The sequence below is a fragment of the Sciurus vulgaris genome (assembly GCF_902686455.1).
Source record: "Sciurus vulgaris genome assembly, chromosome: 6".
NCBI classification, from domain to species: domain Eukaryota; kingdom Metazoa; phylum Chordata; class Mammalia; order Rodentia; family Sciuridae; genus Sciurus; species Sciurus vulgaris.
In genome coordinates, this window is record NC_136466.1 from 112,852,201 (window position 1) to 112,871,315 (window position 19,115).

The 19,115-nt window shown below is 33.7% G+C and overlaps 1 protein-coding gene and 1 long non-coding RNA gene across 4 annotated transcripts in view; both read right to left on the bottom strand.

Moving 5' to 3' along the window:
* The window catches only part of CERT1 (ceramide transporter 1), a 107,190-nt gene that overhangs the window by 63,171 nt on the left and 24,904 nt on the right, over window positions 1–19,115 (bottom strand). For all 3 annotated transcript variants that reach the window (XM_079145210.1, XM_079145208.1, XM_079145209.1), the window contains exon 3: window positions 13,746–13,862. In XM_079145210.1, coding sequence (XP_079001336.1) covers window positions 13,746–13,862 — 117 coding nt within the window. The remainder of the gene's footprint in view (window positions 1–13,745; window positions 13,863–19,115) is intronic.
* Window positions 7,029–8,482, bottom strand: LOC306663921. Its single transcript, XR_013764590.1, has 2 exons — window positions 8,162–8,482; window positions 7,029–8,109 (listed from the first exon to the last, which is right to left on the bottom strand). It is a non-coding gene; the product is annotated as an uncharacterized lncRNA (long non-coding RNA).

The following is a 19,115-nucleotide window of genomic DNA, read 5'->3' on the forward strand; positions in this document are numbered from 1 at the left end:
TTAAAAGGTCTTGGCATCCTTGACCCAAATAATTTGATTATACACTGGAGACTTTATTTCTGGGCTCTCTTGTTTCACTACACTGGTCCATATATTTATCTATTACAGTATCAAACTGGGTTTTTTTTTTTTTTTTTTCCAAACTGTTTTGATTACTGCAACTTTGTAGTAAGTTTTGAAAACCAGGAAATGTAAGTCATCCACCATTGGTCTTTTTCAAGATTTTTGGCTATTTGGGATAGAGATTCCACATGAATTTTAGAATGGGTTTTTCTGTTTATGCAAAAAAGTCATTAGGAATTTGATAGGCACTGCATTGAACACACGGATCACTTTGAACAGCATGGATATTTTAATAAAATAAAAATTTTCAAACATGAGTTATTTCCTTTTTATTTATGCCTTCTTTGATTTCTTTCAGCGGTTCTTATTGCTTTCATTGTACAATTTTTTTTTACTACTTTGGTTAATTTCTAAGTAATTTTTCATGTTATTATAAGTGAATTATTTTTGTTAGTGTATAGAAATGCAACTAACTTTGTTGTGCCACCTTTGTATCCTGCAATTTTGCTAAATTCACTTGTTAATTCTAATAGGTATAGGAGTGTAGGTGTAGGTGTGTGTGTGTGTGTGTGTGTGTGCATGTGTAGAACTTCATGGTTTTCTATTTATAAAATATTTGTGAACAGATAATTTTACTTCTTTTATTTCCAATGTAGAAGCCGTTCATATATATTGTCTTAATTGCTCTGGCTAGTACTGCCATTATTATGTCAAAATAGAAGTGGTGAAAAGTGGCACCTTGAAATTAGAAAACTTCTAGTCTTTTATCACTGAGTGTGATGTTCACTATCGGTTTCTCTCTTTCTCACGCACACACACACACACACACACACACAAACATAAAAATGTCAAGGTAGTTTCCTTCTATCCGTAGACTGTTGAATGTTTTAATCATGAAAGGGTGCTGAATTTTGTCAAATGTCTTTTCTGCATCAGTTGGATGATTGTGCATTTCCCTTCCTTCATCGTGTTAATGTAGTGTATACTATTACACTTATTGATTTTCATATGATGAACTATCCTTTTAGTCCAGGAATAAATCCCACTTGATCAGATATATAATCCTTTTAATACACTGCTAAATTTGGTTTGCTAGTATTCTGTGGAGAATTTTTTGCATCTGTGTACTTAAGGAATATTGATCTGCAGTTTTTTGTGGTATCTTTGGTTTTGGTATCAGAGTAATGCTGATCTCATAAAATGAGATAGTAAGTATTCCACCCAATACAATTTTGGGGGAAAATCTGAGAAGGACTGGTGTTAGTTTTAAATATTTGGTAGAATTTGCCTGTGAAGTCATCAGGTTCAAGGATTTTCTTTGTTGGGAGATTTTTAAATTAATGATTCAATCTCCTTACTAGTTATAGGTCTACTCAGCTTGACTGATTGATTTGGTATGGATAAACCATGTATTTCATTTTTCCATTTTATCTACTTTATCTAATTTGTTAATTTTTCATTTTACTTTTATAATCCTTATTTTTAATTAGTAGCAACATAATGTCATCACTTTCATTTCTCTTGTTTATAATTTTAGTGTTCTCCTTTTCTTCTTATTCCATCTAGCTAAAGGTTTGTCAGTTTTGTATCTTTTCAAAGAACTAACTTTTAGTTTCAATGACTTTCTCTATTTTCTATTCTCTATTTCACGGACCTTTTCTTCTGCTAGATTTGGGTCAGGCTGTGTTGTCTTAAATTGGAAAGTTAGGATGTTGATTTGAAATCTTTGTTTTTCAATCATTTATGACTGACTATAAATTTCCCACTGAGCACTAATTTTGCTGTAACATCTCAGTTTTTATATGTTGTGCTTTCACTTTCAGTTGGTTCTAAGCATTTCTTAATTTTCCTGGAGATTCATTCTTTGATCCATTGATTGTTGAAAAATGTGTTGTTTAATTTCCATAATTCTATGAAGTTTCCAGTTTTACTTCTGCTACGGGTTTCCTTTGTGGTCAGAAAAGATACTTTGTATGACATCAATTTAATCTAATGAGATTAATTTGTATTCTAACACATGATCTACCCTAGAGAATGTCCCATGTATACTTGAGAAGAATGTGCAAGCTATTGTTGGGTATATGTGTATTAGATATAATTGTGCCCCAAAACATTAACTAATGTCTTTTAAATATACATTAGTTTCTTATACTGAAAACAAAATGTGGATTTACAAACCAGTTAAAATCCTACTAGTTTTTAGATTATTATTTGTTTTCGAAAAAAATACAGTAGTCTCTTAAATAATATAGAAAACAAAAAGCAGAATTACAAACTGTTGGTTTCACTGCTATTAATTTTTATTACTGCCCATGTACTTACTTACCTTTACTGAGATCTTTATTTCTTCATGTGGCTTTTGGTTACCATCTACTTTGCTTACACTTTACCCTACAGGACTCTCTCAAGAATTTCTGTCACTGCAGGTCAAACTGGTAACCAATTCCTGCTTTTCTTTATTTGGGAACATCTTAATGTCAAAGAACAATTTTATCAAATACAGGATTCTTGTTGACAGATTTTTCCTTTTAGCACTCTGAATATATCAGTCCACTATCTTCTGGTCTCCAAAGTTTCTGATGAGAAATCTGCTGATAATTTTACTGAGAATCCCTTGGATGTGGTGAGTTGCTTCTTTCTAGTCATTTTCAGGATTCTCTGTCTTTTGAAAATTTGATTATGTCTTAATGTATATCTGAGTTTATCTTATCTGGAGTCCACTGAACTTTTTAGAGATTGGCATTTGATTCTTTCATCCAATGTGGGGAGTTTTCGACCATTATTCCTTTGAATATTCATTTTGTCCCTCTATTCTTTTCTTATGCTGGTCTGTTTGAAGGTGTCCCAGAACTCCCACAGGTCTGTTCCCTTTTCTTCCATCTTTTTCATTTTGTTACTCAGATAAATTTCCACTGTCCTACGTTCAACCTCACTGATTGATTCCATTTGTCAAATTCGCCTGTGAATTCCTCTAGAGAAATTTTCATTTCAGTTATGATAATTTTCTGCTCCAGAATTTCATTCTGCTTTCTTTTCAGGATTTCTCTTAATTGATATTTCTGTTTTCTTCAGATTCTCCTTTAGTTCTTTTGAACATCATTAAGGTAGTTGCTTAATTATCTTTGTCTAGTAGATTAGCCATCAGATCTCTTCAAGGAGTAGTTTCTACTGATTAAAAGGGTCAGACTTTCATGTTTTTTTGTATGAACTGTGTTTTCTGGTTTGCTTTGTTTGTTTTTCTTGTTGTTGAAAATTGGGAACATTTGGAATCTAATAATGTGGCAAGTCTGGAAACTGGATTCTCCGCTGGATCTTGCCAAAATGAGGGGGGAGGGAGGCAAAACAACAATGGTTGCTCAAGTCAATGGTTGCTCAAGTCTTTGTCTAGGACTCTGTGATTATAAAAGCAACAATCAGTTTGGAGAACAGATCCAGGTATTTGGAAGACAGGGTTCTTTGTGCTCACCCTGGCTCCACAAGCTGTAGTACAGGTTGCTCAAGGAACATGGACAGCTGCTTGCCATGAGGCTGGAGCTGAATTTTGTAACCAAAATTATCAGCAATTTACCATTTAAGTGCTACCATTCCCTTCCAGAAGCTACAAGCCTTCAAGAGCTTACAGAGTTCTAAAATAGTTACATCAGACAGATTCTGCCAGTTTTCAAGGTGGGGAGACAAAACTCCTGTTCCTTCCTGTCTTGCTAATTTCTCCAAATCTTCTATCTATAATGGTTTTGGGGAAAATGTACACAGAATAAGAAAATATAGAAAAATGAAGAGTAACTGTCTGGGTTATAAGACTGAAGGTAGTTTTTAATACTCTTTCCCTTTTAATAAAAAATATTAGTTTAGAAAAATAAGGTGACCAGGTGTGGTGACATGCCTGTAATCCCAGCGCCTCAGGAGGCTGAGAGGCAGGAGGATTGGGAGTTCAAAGCCAGTCTCAGCAACAGAGGTACTAAGCAACTCAGTGAAACCCTGTCTCTAAATAAAATACAAAACAAGGTTGGGGATGTGGCTCAGTGGCCAAGTGCCCCTGAGTTCAATCCATAGCACCCCACCCTCACAAAATACTGGCAAATCACATACAAAAACATATTAAAAAGATAGTGTGCACTATGATTAAGTGGGGTTCATCCCAGGGATGCAAGGTTGGTTGAACATAAGAAAATCAATAAATGTAATTCCTCACATCAATATACTTGAAAGACAAGACTCACATGATTTGTATCAATAGATGCAGAAAAAGCATTTAACAAAATACAGCATCCATTCATGTTCAAAACACTAAAAAAAACTAGGGATAGTACGAACATACCTCAAGATTGTAAAAGCTACTTATGCCAAACCCAAGGCCAACACCATTCATTCCCTCTAAAAACTGCTACGAGGTGCTGGGGCTGTGGCTCAGTGGTAAAGCACTCGCTGGCATGTCTGAGGCCCTGGGTTTGATCCTCAGCACCACATACATATAAATAAATAAATAAATCCTTATCGTGTATACACACACACACACACACACACAGAAACAAGACAGGATGCCCCCTCTTTCACCACTTCTATTCAATATAGTTCTGGAAACTCTAGCCAGAGGAATTAGTAGAAAGAAATAAAAGGGATACAAATAGAAAAAGAAGAATTCAAACTACCCCTACTTGCCAACAACATGATTCTATATTTAGAATACCCAAAAAACTCTACTAGAAAACTTCTAGAACTTATAAATAAGCTCAGCAAAGTAGCAGGATATACAATTAACATCCAGAAATCAATTGCATCCCTAGATATCAGAGATGAATCAAATGAAAAAGAAATTAGGAAAACGATCCCATTCACAATAACCTCAAAAATAAATGAAATAGGGCTTGGGATATAGCTCAGTTGGTAGAGTGCTTGCCTTGCAAGCACAAGGCCCTGGGTTCAATCCCCAGCACCGCAAAAAAATAAATAAATAAATAATAAAATAAAATGAAATATTTGGGACTCAATCTAACAAAAGAGGTAGAAGACCTGCACAATGAAAACTCTGAAACTCTAAAGATGAAGGTGTGCGTTTGGTGGTAGTGCGGCGGGGGGGGGGGGGGGGGGGGGGGGGGGGGGGGCGTGTCCACCGACTGGACAGGGCAGAGTGGGGTAAGGGAAGGATGGGAATGGGAAAGACAGTAGAATGAATTCGACTTAACTTGCCTATGGTTCATATATAAATGTTCTACCACTGAGCCACAACCCCAGCACTATGTTCCTGATTTTTAAAGAAACATTTCTCCTAGCTAACGTCCAATATACTCAGTAAGTAAAATTAGAAAACATTTCCTCTGCTGTCAGGGTGTAAGTCATCCCACCCATCATTATTTTTCCACATAAAAAAATACAAAAAAAGTAGGGTCATATCTGTCACAATGACTGTCAGAAATCTTCCCTCCTGATTAAAGACGTGCATATCAGGTAAACTCTATACTAAATTATAAATATATTTCTAGGACATTTTACTTGTGTAACTGCCAACCCTATTCTTTCCTTTAGGCATATATAACTACACAATTAACTAGAACTGGATAGGATGGTCAATTCATAGTAATCTGGTATGAAAAGGAAATTAGATTTTTTTTTTTTTTTAAACTTTGGGAAATTCCAAGAGAGTCAGGAAGAGTTGAAGCTGTTTCAAAACCAAGATAGGAAAATAGGTAGTGACAATCTAAGGAAACAAAAACCAAAGGTAGAAGGAGAGAGCAAAGTTTATGAATAAACAGGAACTATGACAGATAAAAGAAATAAGATGATGAAAGTAACCTACATTAACGGTAGTAAGAGGCAGGTGACTAGACAGTAATTGCACTTTGTTAACAATAAGACCACACAAATATTAAGTGTATAATAGCAACATTCTTTGCAGGCAGAGCATTCTAAACTTTCTTGGTCTGGGGTAATTTTACCATTTTCATGTTAACATAGACTGGTTTCTTTCTCTGTAACCTAAAGGGTTAGTCAAAATTATGACATCAACATTTGTGGGATCTTCAGATTTTCAGTATTTATTAGATCTTAGCAGACATCTATGTTCGACTTTAGTAAATACTGCCATTTTTTTTCCAAAGTATCTGCTCAACTGTCATTAGCAGTGTATAAGATTACCTGTTGCTCCACATCCTTACCAACACTTGGTTTTAAGTAGTTGTTTTTTATTTTTATTTTTTAAGCTATTCAATGGATGTACAAGGTAGAGCTCCCTAAGGTTTAAATCTGCATTACAGGTATAACCAATGGTATGGTATTTTTTTCAAATGTTTATTATCTATTTGGATCTACCAGTTAAAATATTTTAGCTCTCTCCCCTGACCTGAGTCTGTGCTAGGGATTGAACCTAGGGCTCTGTAACATGTTAGACAAGTACTTAAACACGGAGTTATATCCCCAAACCCTGGCCTACTCCCTCCCACCCCCTTGAATGAGTTTTCTAAACTCATTATACTGATTTCTGAGAAATTCCCTGGCAAGAAATAAAATTTGTCAAGTTATATCCCTTCAACTGACTATATGGTATATATCGGTTAGTTGTCTAAATATTGTCTTTCCTTACTGTTCAGTATAAAATACTCCCAAATGTTTTTGACAACTTGATAAAAGATAACCACCTTTTCTAGAGAGAAGAGCCTAGCTGAAAACTCCACAAATTACTGATCCTTGTTCCCACTAAGATGATTTACTTTATTAAGCATTTAGGTAAGAAAAGTTCAAATTGTAGATGTTGGTTCAGATGAATCCATCTCTCAAAAATAGCAGGCAATGAAAACTGACAAATACAAATAAAAAATAAATATAAAGTTCCTCTATAAGCCCTTGAGAGTTCAATTATTTTATTCCAGAACACTACAAATACTAAAGAGGCAGGGCATCTTGTTTTCCTTCTTGATTTCATTACTTTCAACAGGGCTAATAGTGTGAAATGATCTACCTTGTTCAAAAAAAAAAAAAAAAAAAAAAAAACAGAAAAAAGAAAAAATCATTTACTAACAATGTGACATGGATTGCTACATACAATTTAGTGATTAACTCCCACTATTAAAAAGAAAACAAATTACTGACTTTAAAGAGCAAAACATCAAGTGACAAAATAAGGTTTTTTGTACTTAGGTCAGTTGTGATCCTACGTACTAATTTTCAACAACTTATCTGAGAAAATGGTAGGGCTCTAACTATTCTGGCAGCTACTATATTTGCCCTTCCCTCAAAATTTAAAACCCTTAAATGGGAGGTAAAATAGACTTTAACTTTTTTCTTCCACCATCATCATATTATGTAAATAGTAAGTGGATAAGTTTTAATATACTCATGAAATTACTCATATAAAGTGTGCTTTAAAAATGATAGTTAAAAAAATTTATAAAAAAAAAAAATTATATTTGCATTCCCCCCCCAGTACTTGGAGGGAGGTAATCAAAGCCAGGGAATCATGCATGCTAGGCAAATACTGTGCCACTTAGCTACAGTTACAGCCCTTTTTATTTTTATTCCAACCCAAAGTCTCACTAACTTGTCCAGGATGAGCTAGAACTTGAGATCTTTCTTCCTCCCTAAGCCTCCTAAGTAGCTAAGATTATAGGTATGTGCCATTGTACTGGGCTTTATATTTGCATTTTTAAGCTTTGACCAATTAAACCAGATTTGAATTCAAGGTTACGTTTATATGGTTATAATTTATAATGTAGGCAAATATAGAAGCATCCATGTAGTGGTTAAGAAAATTTTCTACTATTATAGTTGATTAAAACTGGCACACACACACAGACAATATGACTTTACATGTCCTTGATATTTAAAAATTGCTAAGTAGTAACAGGTAATTTTGCTATCTAGCTCCTTACCCTACCGTGGTCCTGGTTCTGGAGAACAAATACTTAGCTATTTTAAAATAGTTTCCTAAGATGATGTCAAATTTAAGACAAAAGAAGTCCAAGGTGTCAAGAAAAAATTGCTCCTAAAATTAGAAAAATTACAGCAAAGTCAAGCTGATCCAGAGAAAGCATGGAGAAAATTCAATACTACAAACTAAAACTATTTCTTCTTTTTTATTGGCAGTGTAGGGATTAAACCTCAATACTACAAACTAAAACTATTTCTTCTTTTTTATTGGCAGTGTAGTGATTAAACCTCTATCACTGAGTTATATTACCAGTCCCAGCAACATAGGTTTTTTTTTTTTTTGGTCGGGGGTGGTAACAGGGATTGTACTCAGAGACACTCAACCACTGAGCCACATCCCCTGCCCTTTTTTGTATTTTATTTAGAGACAGGGTCTCATTGAACTGCTTAGAGTCTTGTAGTTTTACTGAGGCTGGCTTTCAACTTTTGATCCTACTGCCTCAGACTCCCGAGTGAAAAGCCGCTGGGATTACAGGTGTCTACCACTGTGCCCAGCACAGTGACAGTGCTTGAGTCTTGGCATCACTTAGGAGTGATGCCAAAAAAGACCTTGAGTCTTGGCATCACTTAGGAGTTTTGAGCATCATATAGATGGTTCAAGCCATGGGAATTTTTTTTTGCCAAAAAAACTCCACTTCGAGTAAAAGGCATAAATTCCTTTAAAAAACTGTTTTCCACATAATTTCCTCAGACTGATAATAAATCTTTCCTTTAAAGCTATTCAATAATGCTTCACACATAAATTAGGTCTTCACAAATGAATACAAACAAATCCACAAATTTAAATTGAGAAACAAGGGTCTGTCGATTCCCACTACAGAAAATCAGTATCTATGTAAAATTTACTTCTTGGAGTCTTCCTCCCTAATTATTTACTTTGCTATAATTCCTCATGTCCTGGATAATTTTCAGAATGTGAAGAAAGTCTGAGTGGTCCATGATTACCAAAATTTTGGGATGTGCTAAGGCTGCTCCCATATGAAAAGAAAGAAATACTGTGATTACCACAAACTATGTCAGAGCCCCAAAACTTAACTTTTTCAAGAAGATTCTTAAATGTGCTAGTACCAGGAAAGCCTATTTGTTTGTTTTTATGGGGAGTTGGGGTGGGAGAGCATACTTCTTTCATAATAAACAGAAACTGTCAAATCAACATCTTATGTACTCTAATGACAGAAAATTCTAGGAATGATCTTAAGTTTTTTTTTTTAAAATAACACCATCTACAGATGATTTATCGCATTTCATTGATGAACTAGTTAGGAAATGAGTAGATAGGTCTTTTGATAATATATATGCAAGCTTTATTTTTAAAAAATGATCATTTAAGCCAAATAAAAAACAATCATCTTAACATTAATACAGATTTTATTTTATTAAGAATGTTTACATATACCATCTCATTTGAATGGTAACATGGCAGATGGCCAAGAGATTTTAAAAAACCAAAACAAAATCCCATCTTCGAAAATAATTTACTTAGTGTTGTCTCAGGACATAGGAGAAATGCAGAATATTAATGGAGCCTACTTGAAAAAGTCAGCACATAATTTCATAATAAAACTATGGTTCTAGTGTACATATACCGTTTTCCATGTATTAAACTGACAAAGAATCTCTGAATTTCAGAATAACCTTAAGAATACTTTTCTCCTGCAGGGGTTACTCTTTAATATCACACTAAATTATGCGATATCTGATATATGGATAAAATATGAGTTATAGAATCATCTAAGACTTTTCTTACAAAGAACAAGTCATTCTGGAATAAATACCAAGGAGAAAAAAAAATCAACAGAGCTAGGAAGAGTATAAACCCCTAATGTATTTGTCAGTAAACATTTAAAAGGGGAGAAAAGCCTTTAAGTAATTTCCCCATAAAATGTTTTAAAATAGTGTGTATTATTTTCAACTGCAAATTTTGTGTGACCAATGCTTTGCTAATTCCTTATTAATGATGTCTAAGTCTTTAAGGAGCTTGCAATCTAAAATAACACCATAGATAAGAAAAATACATGAATATTGTGATTTAAGAAGTCCATGATTTAAATTAATAAAATGTATTTCATATGAATACATTCTTACAAAAGGGAAGAAGTACTTGTCAAAAGCCTGGTCCTCAAGTTAGAAAACCTAGTGTGAATGCTAGCTCCTTTACTAACTGGTTTGGCCTTAAACAAGTTTCTTAACCTTTTTGTGCCTCAATTATTATCCTATAAGATAGGATAATGTTTATATAAATGTGTAGATAAAATGAGATAAGGTATTTATTACCATATCAGGCATACATTCATCCTCGAAAATATTAGCTAACATTATTATCATCATCATTATTACTGAACATGTTCTGAAGATAGAACTTCTGTTTTCTGTGCATGACGTGTGTGGAGGGGGTGAAGCAAGTGAAATGTATCAATACAAAGAACTTATTATAATAAACATAAAGGCCTCCTGGAAGGAAAGAATGGTTCTTCAACCTCTTCTTCTTCTTTTTTTTTGGTTGTTGTTGCATGGAAGGATTTTTTTAATTTAATTTTTTCATATTCATAAAACACTCTAAGTTTATTAAAAATAAATATTTTAAGGTAAAACCTTGAACAAGCTTTAAAAATGAAAAGAACTCAAGGAATAAGATTATTTAACTATGACAGAAAAGTGTGACATCCTGAGATGTTAGACTGGAGATAAATGGAAGCAAAGTCTGGGTCTTCCTTTTCAAGACAGAGTCTGAAGGAGGGCTCAGAAGATGACAGACACCCTGGACATAGCAAACAGAGGTGTCAATCTCTTAGATTTTTGAAAATTACTAAAACCTGTCATGGAAATTCTGACAAACAGGGGAAAAAGAAGGAAGAAGAAAAAAACAATTCTGAATGCCTATCCAATAACAGAACAGAAAAAGATAAGTCTACCATTCCAAATGTTCTGTCGAGCTATCCTAAGGGCAGCGAGTATACTGAGGATGTTAACTGCAAATTGGAACTGAATAAGCTGGAATTATGGGAGCCCAGGCTAGCTGTGAAGTACAAGTCTTTGTTTATTATGACTGGGTTGTTTTGTTTGTTTTTGTTTGGGGATGAGGGGTGGTAACATATATGTCATATTGACCTTTCCTCCTATAATTAACTTATCAAGGTCACACGGCTAGTACATAGTAATTCCAGTATTCAAATCCATATTTGCCAGACTCCAGAATCTAATACTGAAGCACTAACCAATATAACATTACTGCCCTTTTTGACAATCCATAAGCAGAAAGATGAACTCATATTTATCTTTTATATGTAGGCAGGAGTCTCAGATGATACACTCAGAAGTGACTTACAAAAGTGTTTTCTAACAACTGTTAGAAAAGAGAATTAACACAAAACTAAATCCTAACACACCATGAACTAAAGACAGTATAGTCTCAGGCAAGGTGCTTAATTTTAATCTAAACCTATCTCCTCTTCTGTAAAACTATACTTTCCATACTTTTCAAGATGCCAGAGAGAAAATAAAACTCATATTGCACTTAGTATAATGACTATTTTGTTATACTAAAAAAGTAGATCCTATCATTATCACATCTTAACAATTTGATAGCAATAGTGAAGATTAAGACAACATGCATTAAGATGCATGCTTACATGGTAAAATTACTCAATTTAGATTCAAAACTCAATATTCATTAATGATACTGAAGAATGAATCAGGAAGCATCTATCTCCCTACCCCTGGGTAAAAAGAAAAAAAAAATAAGAACACTTTGCTGATTATATCTGGTGACAGCATTGGAAATTTCTACCTGTGTTAGCTGAATATTATTTTCAGAGTTTATATTCTACTTAAAAAATCACTGATGTGCTGCTTTGTTGGCATATATCACATATTTTACTTTTGTGCATTAAATAAATAATAATAATTTCTTTGTCTATGAATCAACAAACTCTAGAAATAAGAAAGGGAAAGTATGTGCAATGAATTTGCAAACATGTAGTTGAATCCTTCCAAGAACTTAAAATCACCCAAAATGTGTAATCTTAGCTTAAGTCCCATTATTCTGAGAGAGACCCAAAGATTTTATCTACCCAATTTTCAATGGGACAAAAAAAAAAATCAACAATATATGAAAGAAACATATGCTTCATGCATTCATTCATCTTTAATCAAGAGAGAAAATAAAAATGGGAACTTTTACAAAGGAATTCTGGTTGGACTTTACTGTGGAAGGTAAGCAAAATAAAAATGACTTAATTAAAACACAAAAAACTAGTCCTAAAATCTAAATTAACTGATTAAGCCTTCAAAAGGTCATCTCTGGTAAAAATACAGAAATGAGTTCTACTTAATAACATCTTTAATTAACGACAAGAGGACTGGCTCTGATAAATAAATGGAAATAGTCTACTTTACTTATATGTACATTTAGCTACTCTCACTAAATGTAAAACACTTCTTCCAGGAACAACATGGTATAATTTACTGAATTTAGTTTGACTTCAATACCCTTCCTTTTCCCACCATGCCATAAATGGGGATATATAGTAACTTTGGTAAATAACTTTACTTTATATGTTATTTATTCCTTACTATAACTTTGAGTATAAAGTTACAACGCTGAGAGCTGAGAATACACACTAAGAGGTTAATTCCATGCCCAATGTCACAAATGGCAGAAGCTAAAGTTTCCATCCAGGTCAGCCTGGCTCCAAATCACTGAGATTCTGTAATCCTGACTTCATTATCTCTTTTAAATAATATAAAACTGATTCTAATTTTTCCATGTTTAGACTCTTTCCTATAGTAATAATACCAAGATTATTAAGACTTAGAAAATATTTTAAATCAATATAGTACCAAAGTTTAAAAAAAAAGTTCATCAGTAAAGTTTTCATTATGCTGAGGGAAACTCATAATAAATCAAGAAAGAAAAGCTAACAAATGATCAATATCAAGAAGAATGTGCATATGGCATTTCAGATCAGACAGGTTTTTCTTGTTTTGTAGTATGTATGTGCTGTGACTGATAAAAATAACCAAAACAGGTGTTTCAACTACAAGTCTGTGAAACTCATATGAGCAAGTACAGGCAAGAATATGAACAGGCATAAAGTTCTCTTTAGTCACACACAAGAATGGCATGGTGATTTTAGAACTTTACCTATATCTTGTTTTATAATATTACTGAATTAGTAAGGCAAATTTATTAATATCAACATGTTTTAATCTATTTATCATTTACTAACAGCAGAAGTCAAAGACTGATTTTAAATTATAAGAATGTGTATAAGAATGTGATATTTATATCAGAAAAACTTTTTGTATGTTTATCATTAGATAGCTTCATATTTATAAAGATTTAATAATGTTCAAATGTTTGCACTAAGAATTTACCCAAATGGTTGTAAGGTGACTATAAAAATTAACTTTGAAGTTGTTAAGTATTAGGATTTTACAATCTTATGTTATTTCAAATCCTTTTTACTTAGACATTTTAAAAGGTATTTATCATAAAGCCAATCCCAACATAAAAATTAAGGTATACTTAATGAAAAAGTATATTTTTGTTTCAACCAACAATGAAAAATATTCATTCTAACAATACCTTAGTGTAAATCAAATATCAGAAATTAAATTATTTCAAAAATTTACTTCTGTACTGCTTTAGTCTTTATAATTCATATAATGCTCAATTTTTCAATAATAACATATCAAGACTGCTTTAAAGAAGTTATCACCAGGACTAACCCTCCAAAAACAATAAACATCAGAGATCTCACCTTGTGCTGTTCTATGGCATCTATCCACTGCTGTCTATGATCTGGGTCCTGAGCACGAAGATACCAAACACTATCATTTACACTAATATCAAATCGACATTCATCAAAATCATGAGGCTGTGGAGAAAAAGAAGAAAATGAAAAGCAAAGTTAACTATATTCTTAGTTAACATGAGCATGCTCATTCTGTGCTACTGGGAGACTTGTTATTTTTTAATTTTTCTACTCAAATAACTTCTTTGTAGATGTCTCAGAAAACAGAAAACATGTCATAGTTACCAAGTCCAAGTTTCATTCATAACTCCTACAAATAAGGTGACATATACACCATGAACATCTATTTAAAAAACAGAGTTAACATTGTTCACCAAATACTTCAAGTTAGCTTAACTTGTAGGAATAGCACCAAAAGCACAATTTTTTAAATGGACAAAAAGTAAGTTTCAGAAAGACATTTACTATTTTTTTCCTTACTCCATTATTCAGAAGTAAATTCCCATTATGAATAACTTTATTTCATTAAATTTTATAAAATTTAACACAACAGGATAAAATAGTGTTAATATTTCCTCCCAAGTGTCTAAAATTAAATGCTAGGCTTTTACAAGTCTTTGACAGTGATAGCCAGAAAAGCTTCCAAAGAAGATCAAAAATAAAATGAACATTAAGAGACGTATGTGAGAAAGCCAGAGGAAACTCTCTGCACCACAGTAGATGCATCTAGTGAAAATGTCAACTTTTGATTTTGCTTTAGACTCTTCATATGAATGTGTAAAATAAGTGTTTTATATTCTTGTTTTGCCCTCAAAAAAATGAATTTGAATATGATAGGACTGCACCAAATTTACCACCTCTTCTACTAAGTATAGTAGAATCAAATTCCTTTCCTGTGAGCAATTCTATCCTTAAAGGGGAGAGAATCCTCTCTGGTCAGGGTAATAACTAACTTATTTGTTGAACATAGTCTACAGAATTGTACCTTCGGGGATTATTGTTTATGCTTTACCTCCTTTAACAACATCAATCTTTCCACAATGTTCTTTTGCCTATGAAATGATTTTTCTTTTAAGACAACAAATCATGGTTCTAATTGTCTAAACATGCAAACAAGTAAAACACTGCCTGACTTACTATATGCTGTGCCTCACAGCACTATAGTGGGTGAGAAAGTAGGCTACAAAGAAGTAAAAGAGAAAAACAAGATAATGCATACCCTGCTTCAGTAAGTACAAATACCAAAGGACATAAGACAATGTTGAACATTCACAAAGAAAATAATGGCTATAAATTTAACTCTGTGCTATATACTGAGAAAAACTCCTTGGAGGAAATGAAATGTAATGCTACATTAAGAACCAAGGGGCTGGGGAGATAGCTCAGTTGGTAGAGTGCTCGCTCGCCTCACAAGCACAAGGCCCTGGGTTCAATCCCCAGCACCGCAAAAAAAAAAAAAAAAAAAAAGAACCAAGTAAAGAAATTAAAAATGATGAGTGTTTTTTTTTTATTTTTTAAAAATTTTAATTAATTAATATTTTGCAGTGCTGGGCTCTAACCTGGGACTCTCAAACATGTTAGGAAAGCATTCTACCTCAGTCTATTGTTTTAAGTTAGCCCAGAGGTTTTTAAACTTTTACTCCGTGATCTTTCTTATTATATTTCCATCCCTTATTTCTCAAAATGTTTCTGTATTGTGTTCAATATCCTCATTAAAGCTTTAGAAAAAAAGTTCATAATTTACTAATTCCAGCAAACACTTTTTTATGCATGCAAAGAACCAGTTCTATCATCAATCTGCAAAATAGGTACCTAAAAAGATACATATGCACTATTGATCAAAATATATAAAAAGTTTGTGAACAAAGAGTCTTAAATCTAAACAAAGTAAAAAAATGAGAAGTAGGGCAAAGGAAATGACAGATCTGGTAACAGCATGTGTTCAAGAGAATAAATTGAAGATAACAATTATGTACAGTACATATATTTGGCAAGATAATATGGGACTATAATAAACTAGTAACATAAGCTTTGTTACTAGTTTAAGCATTTACTGTACTGTATTTATTTTCTGGAGCACTCCAACTACTTACTTAAAAAAAAAAAAAATTACTGTAAAAAGGTATGCCATTGTTACATTACCAGCAGTCTACACAGCATCAGAGGCCACACTGAGTGACCTATACCATCAAGATTTATGTAACTACACCGGAATATTCATACAACTATGAAAGTACCTAATGACACATTTCTCAGAAAGTGTCCCATTAAGCAATACTTGGCAAAGGAGTAGACAACAGAGAAAGCAAATACTTTAAATGGTATTTTCAAAGATGAGAATGCAACACATTTAACAGAAAAGTACACTATAACCAGGAAAAACAGACCCAGAAAGATCAATACAAAGACATTCTGTAAAGAAAATAAAGGAAGTGCTAGTCACTATTTCTCAGATATTTCACATTATTCCCACAGACTCTCCCTCCTGGAATAGGATTTTATCTGCCAGTTTTTTTGTTTTTGTTTTTTTTTTTTTTTTTAACAAACCACTGTAATAGCTAAAGTTTTACTCCCCTAATAACCAAGGTGTCACTACCACCGAGAACACATGCTACAGAAGAAAGTCATCTATAAGAGGTAGGTCTCATGTTATCTGATGTCAGTATTCATTGTTAAAGACAAAAAAAATATTCCAAAAGGTGAAATGAATGTATGGTTCTTACATCTACTATCTACCAAAATAACCTTCTGGGAACAAAAGAGGCATAAATACACTAATAAAAATATGAAAGAAAGTAATGGAATGTAGTAATTGACTTGGTAGGTCTGAGAAAGCTGAAAATTAAATATCTACAAGGGAAAAGAACACAAAGAATCAAGTCAAATTGTATGCAACGCTAGAGAAGGGAGGGAACCTGGTCCTAAGGGTAAAGACATGGGTGGAGTTGAAAATAAAACTGATTGAGACATTAAAAGATGCAAAGAGGTTCCTGGAATTCCACATGCCCATCCCAAGCATTGATGACTATCCACTTAAGGCTACGCAATAAATAACCAGAAGCTCCACTCTCTTCTCCGCTACAAGATTAAATCATGAATTCCTACACAGCAGAGGGTGGGCTCTTTAAAGACAGCAGTAAAGTAGATAAAGTATTCCGATCTCTTTCTTGACTTCCAGAAGGCTAGGACCAATACTTACTCCTTCTAAAACCCTCTGTAAGAATAGTCTATGGGAAAACTAATCAAAAATAAAAAAAAAAAAAAGGGAGGTGGGCATGAGTTAATGATACTTGAGGGCACCTTATCACTATGAAAGTTTTAAACTGTGAAGAAAAATTTACCTTTCAGAACTGGAAGATGTGTTTCACCAGAACAATGGAGTAACAAAAAGGGAAAAGAGGCAACCAAGATTTGGGAGAAGAAGAACGCAACAGAAGACAGAAGCAGAGGCATTTCTCAGGAAGACAATGTTAGACTGTGAACTCTGGAGTCTATTATATTACTCTGAAAAATATTTCTTTTGTTTTGCTGGCAATTAACTTGCTTAGAATCAAATTGTCAAGTCTGTCACATGTTTAACAGACAACAACTAGGATCTCAGTTCAGATTACTTTCAATCTGGCCTTCTCACACAGTTACTGCCCTCAAGTCAGGGAGACTGGGCAAAGTTTTAAACTCAGAATTTGGGGTTCCTCTTTCCTGGCTCTCCCCTCTTTTGAGGTCCCTACCTCATTTTATAGCACCCTTGATTGTAACAGGTAATTATCCCAGGTTCAGTCAGAAAGATGGTCAGTTGTTTTTTTCTCTTTCTCTTTTCTTCTCAAAACACTGGGGACTGGACTAGGGTGGGGCGGGAAGGGTGTGGGGATGGGGAGGTGCTTTACCAATGAGCTACAACCCCAGCGCTTTTGATTTTTTATTTTGAGATAGAATCTTGCTAAGTTGCTGAAGCCAGCTTCAAACTAGCTGATTCTCGGCCTCCTGAGTCACTGGGATTACAGGCATGCACAACCACATCCAATTTGGCAGCTTTTTCTTTTTTTTTTTTTTCTGTTGAGATTTGACTTTAATTCTATCCAGTTTTCAAATATACTGCTAAATACTAATGAAGACCAAACACTTACAATTATCTCAGTTTAGCACCTAACTCTTACTTACAAAGTACTAAAATTTCTATGCCCAACAAGACAGTTAAATAAATCCTATCAGATTGAGACAACATGAATCAGTGTTCTAAATTACAATCAACAGAAACTGACTCTTGTTCACTTAAGAAATTTATTTAAAAAGTATCAGGCAGCTCTTATAGCTAAGAAATCTGAAGAACTGAAATTAGAAAAGAGAAAGGAGCCAGGGGAGATTAGGTGACAAAATCCCACCTACAGGTATCATACATTTGTATGGATAAAGCTGCTTCCCCCTCTGGACAAAGGAAGTCAGTACTGGCACTGCTGCTGATAGAAACTGGATGCTACTGTGCCAGTACAGACTGGAAGAAAAACTTCCAGTCTCTGTTTCTTTGTTGTAGAATCAAAGTAAAGCTGGAGAGGGAAATCAGGAAAGAGAGAAGACAACAGAACAGCACTCTAAATGGCTAATTCGCATTCTCATATGCTAAAGGGAGTTGACCATATATATATAGGGATGGTGGGATGGGAGAGGAAATTAAGTATCTGGCCTTCATAAATTATACGTGGGATACATTTTACTCATACAGCAGGGAATACTCAAAAGCAAGGAAACTTTGAATGATAAGTATGACGCTTATCTTTAATACACCTTTCTATACTGTTTTGTGCTACTGAAATCAATATTCTGCAAACTATCTTTCTCCTTTGTTAGGGTCTGCCAATGTGGGGCACTAGCTAGAGACCAGAAGACAGGAAGAAGACAGACTTTTGATTTTGTTTGCACACTTTTTAAAATCAGCATTTGCCCAGCAAAACTTCTTAGCCCTGACAGTGGCCATTATTTCCACTCTCCAAACTCTTTTAGAACTCTATATACCATTTTAGAACTCTATACCAGCTTCATCTAGCTACTTCAGAGGTACCACCTATTCAAAGGTCACTTATTCCTGGGGGGAGAAGGGGTTCAAATACTATAATGTGTGGACTGACATCAAATGGGAATTTCACAAATTTAATAGAAAACAGACGTTAAGCAGTTGAGAATTTGATACATGTCAAGCTATTCTAGAAAGGGGTTGACATCATAATTACACCAGTGGTTAAGTGTTTGTGTTCCCAAAATTGTATATGTTGGTATATAGTTTTTTGGATTTGTTTTTGCATATAAACTTTTTATGTAAGAAAGTTTTGTTTTTACATTTAAATTAATTATTTTTTAAATTTATCATTTCTTTTTAGTTATACT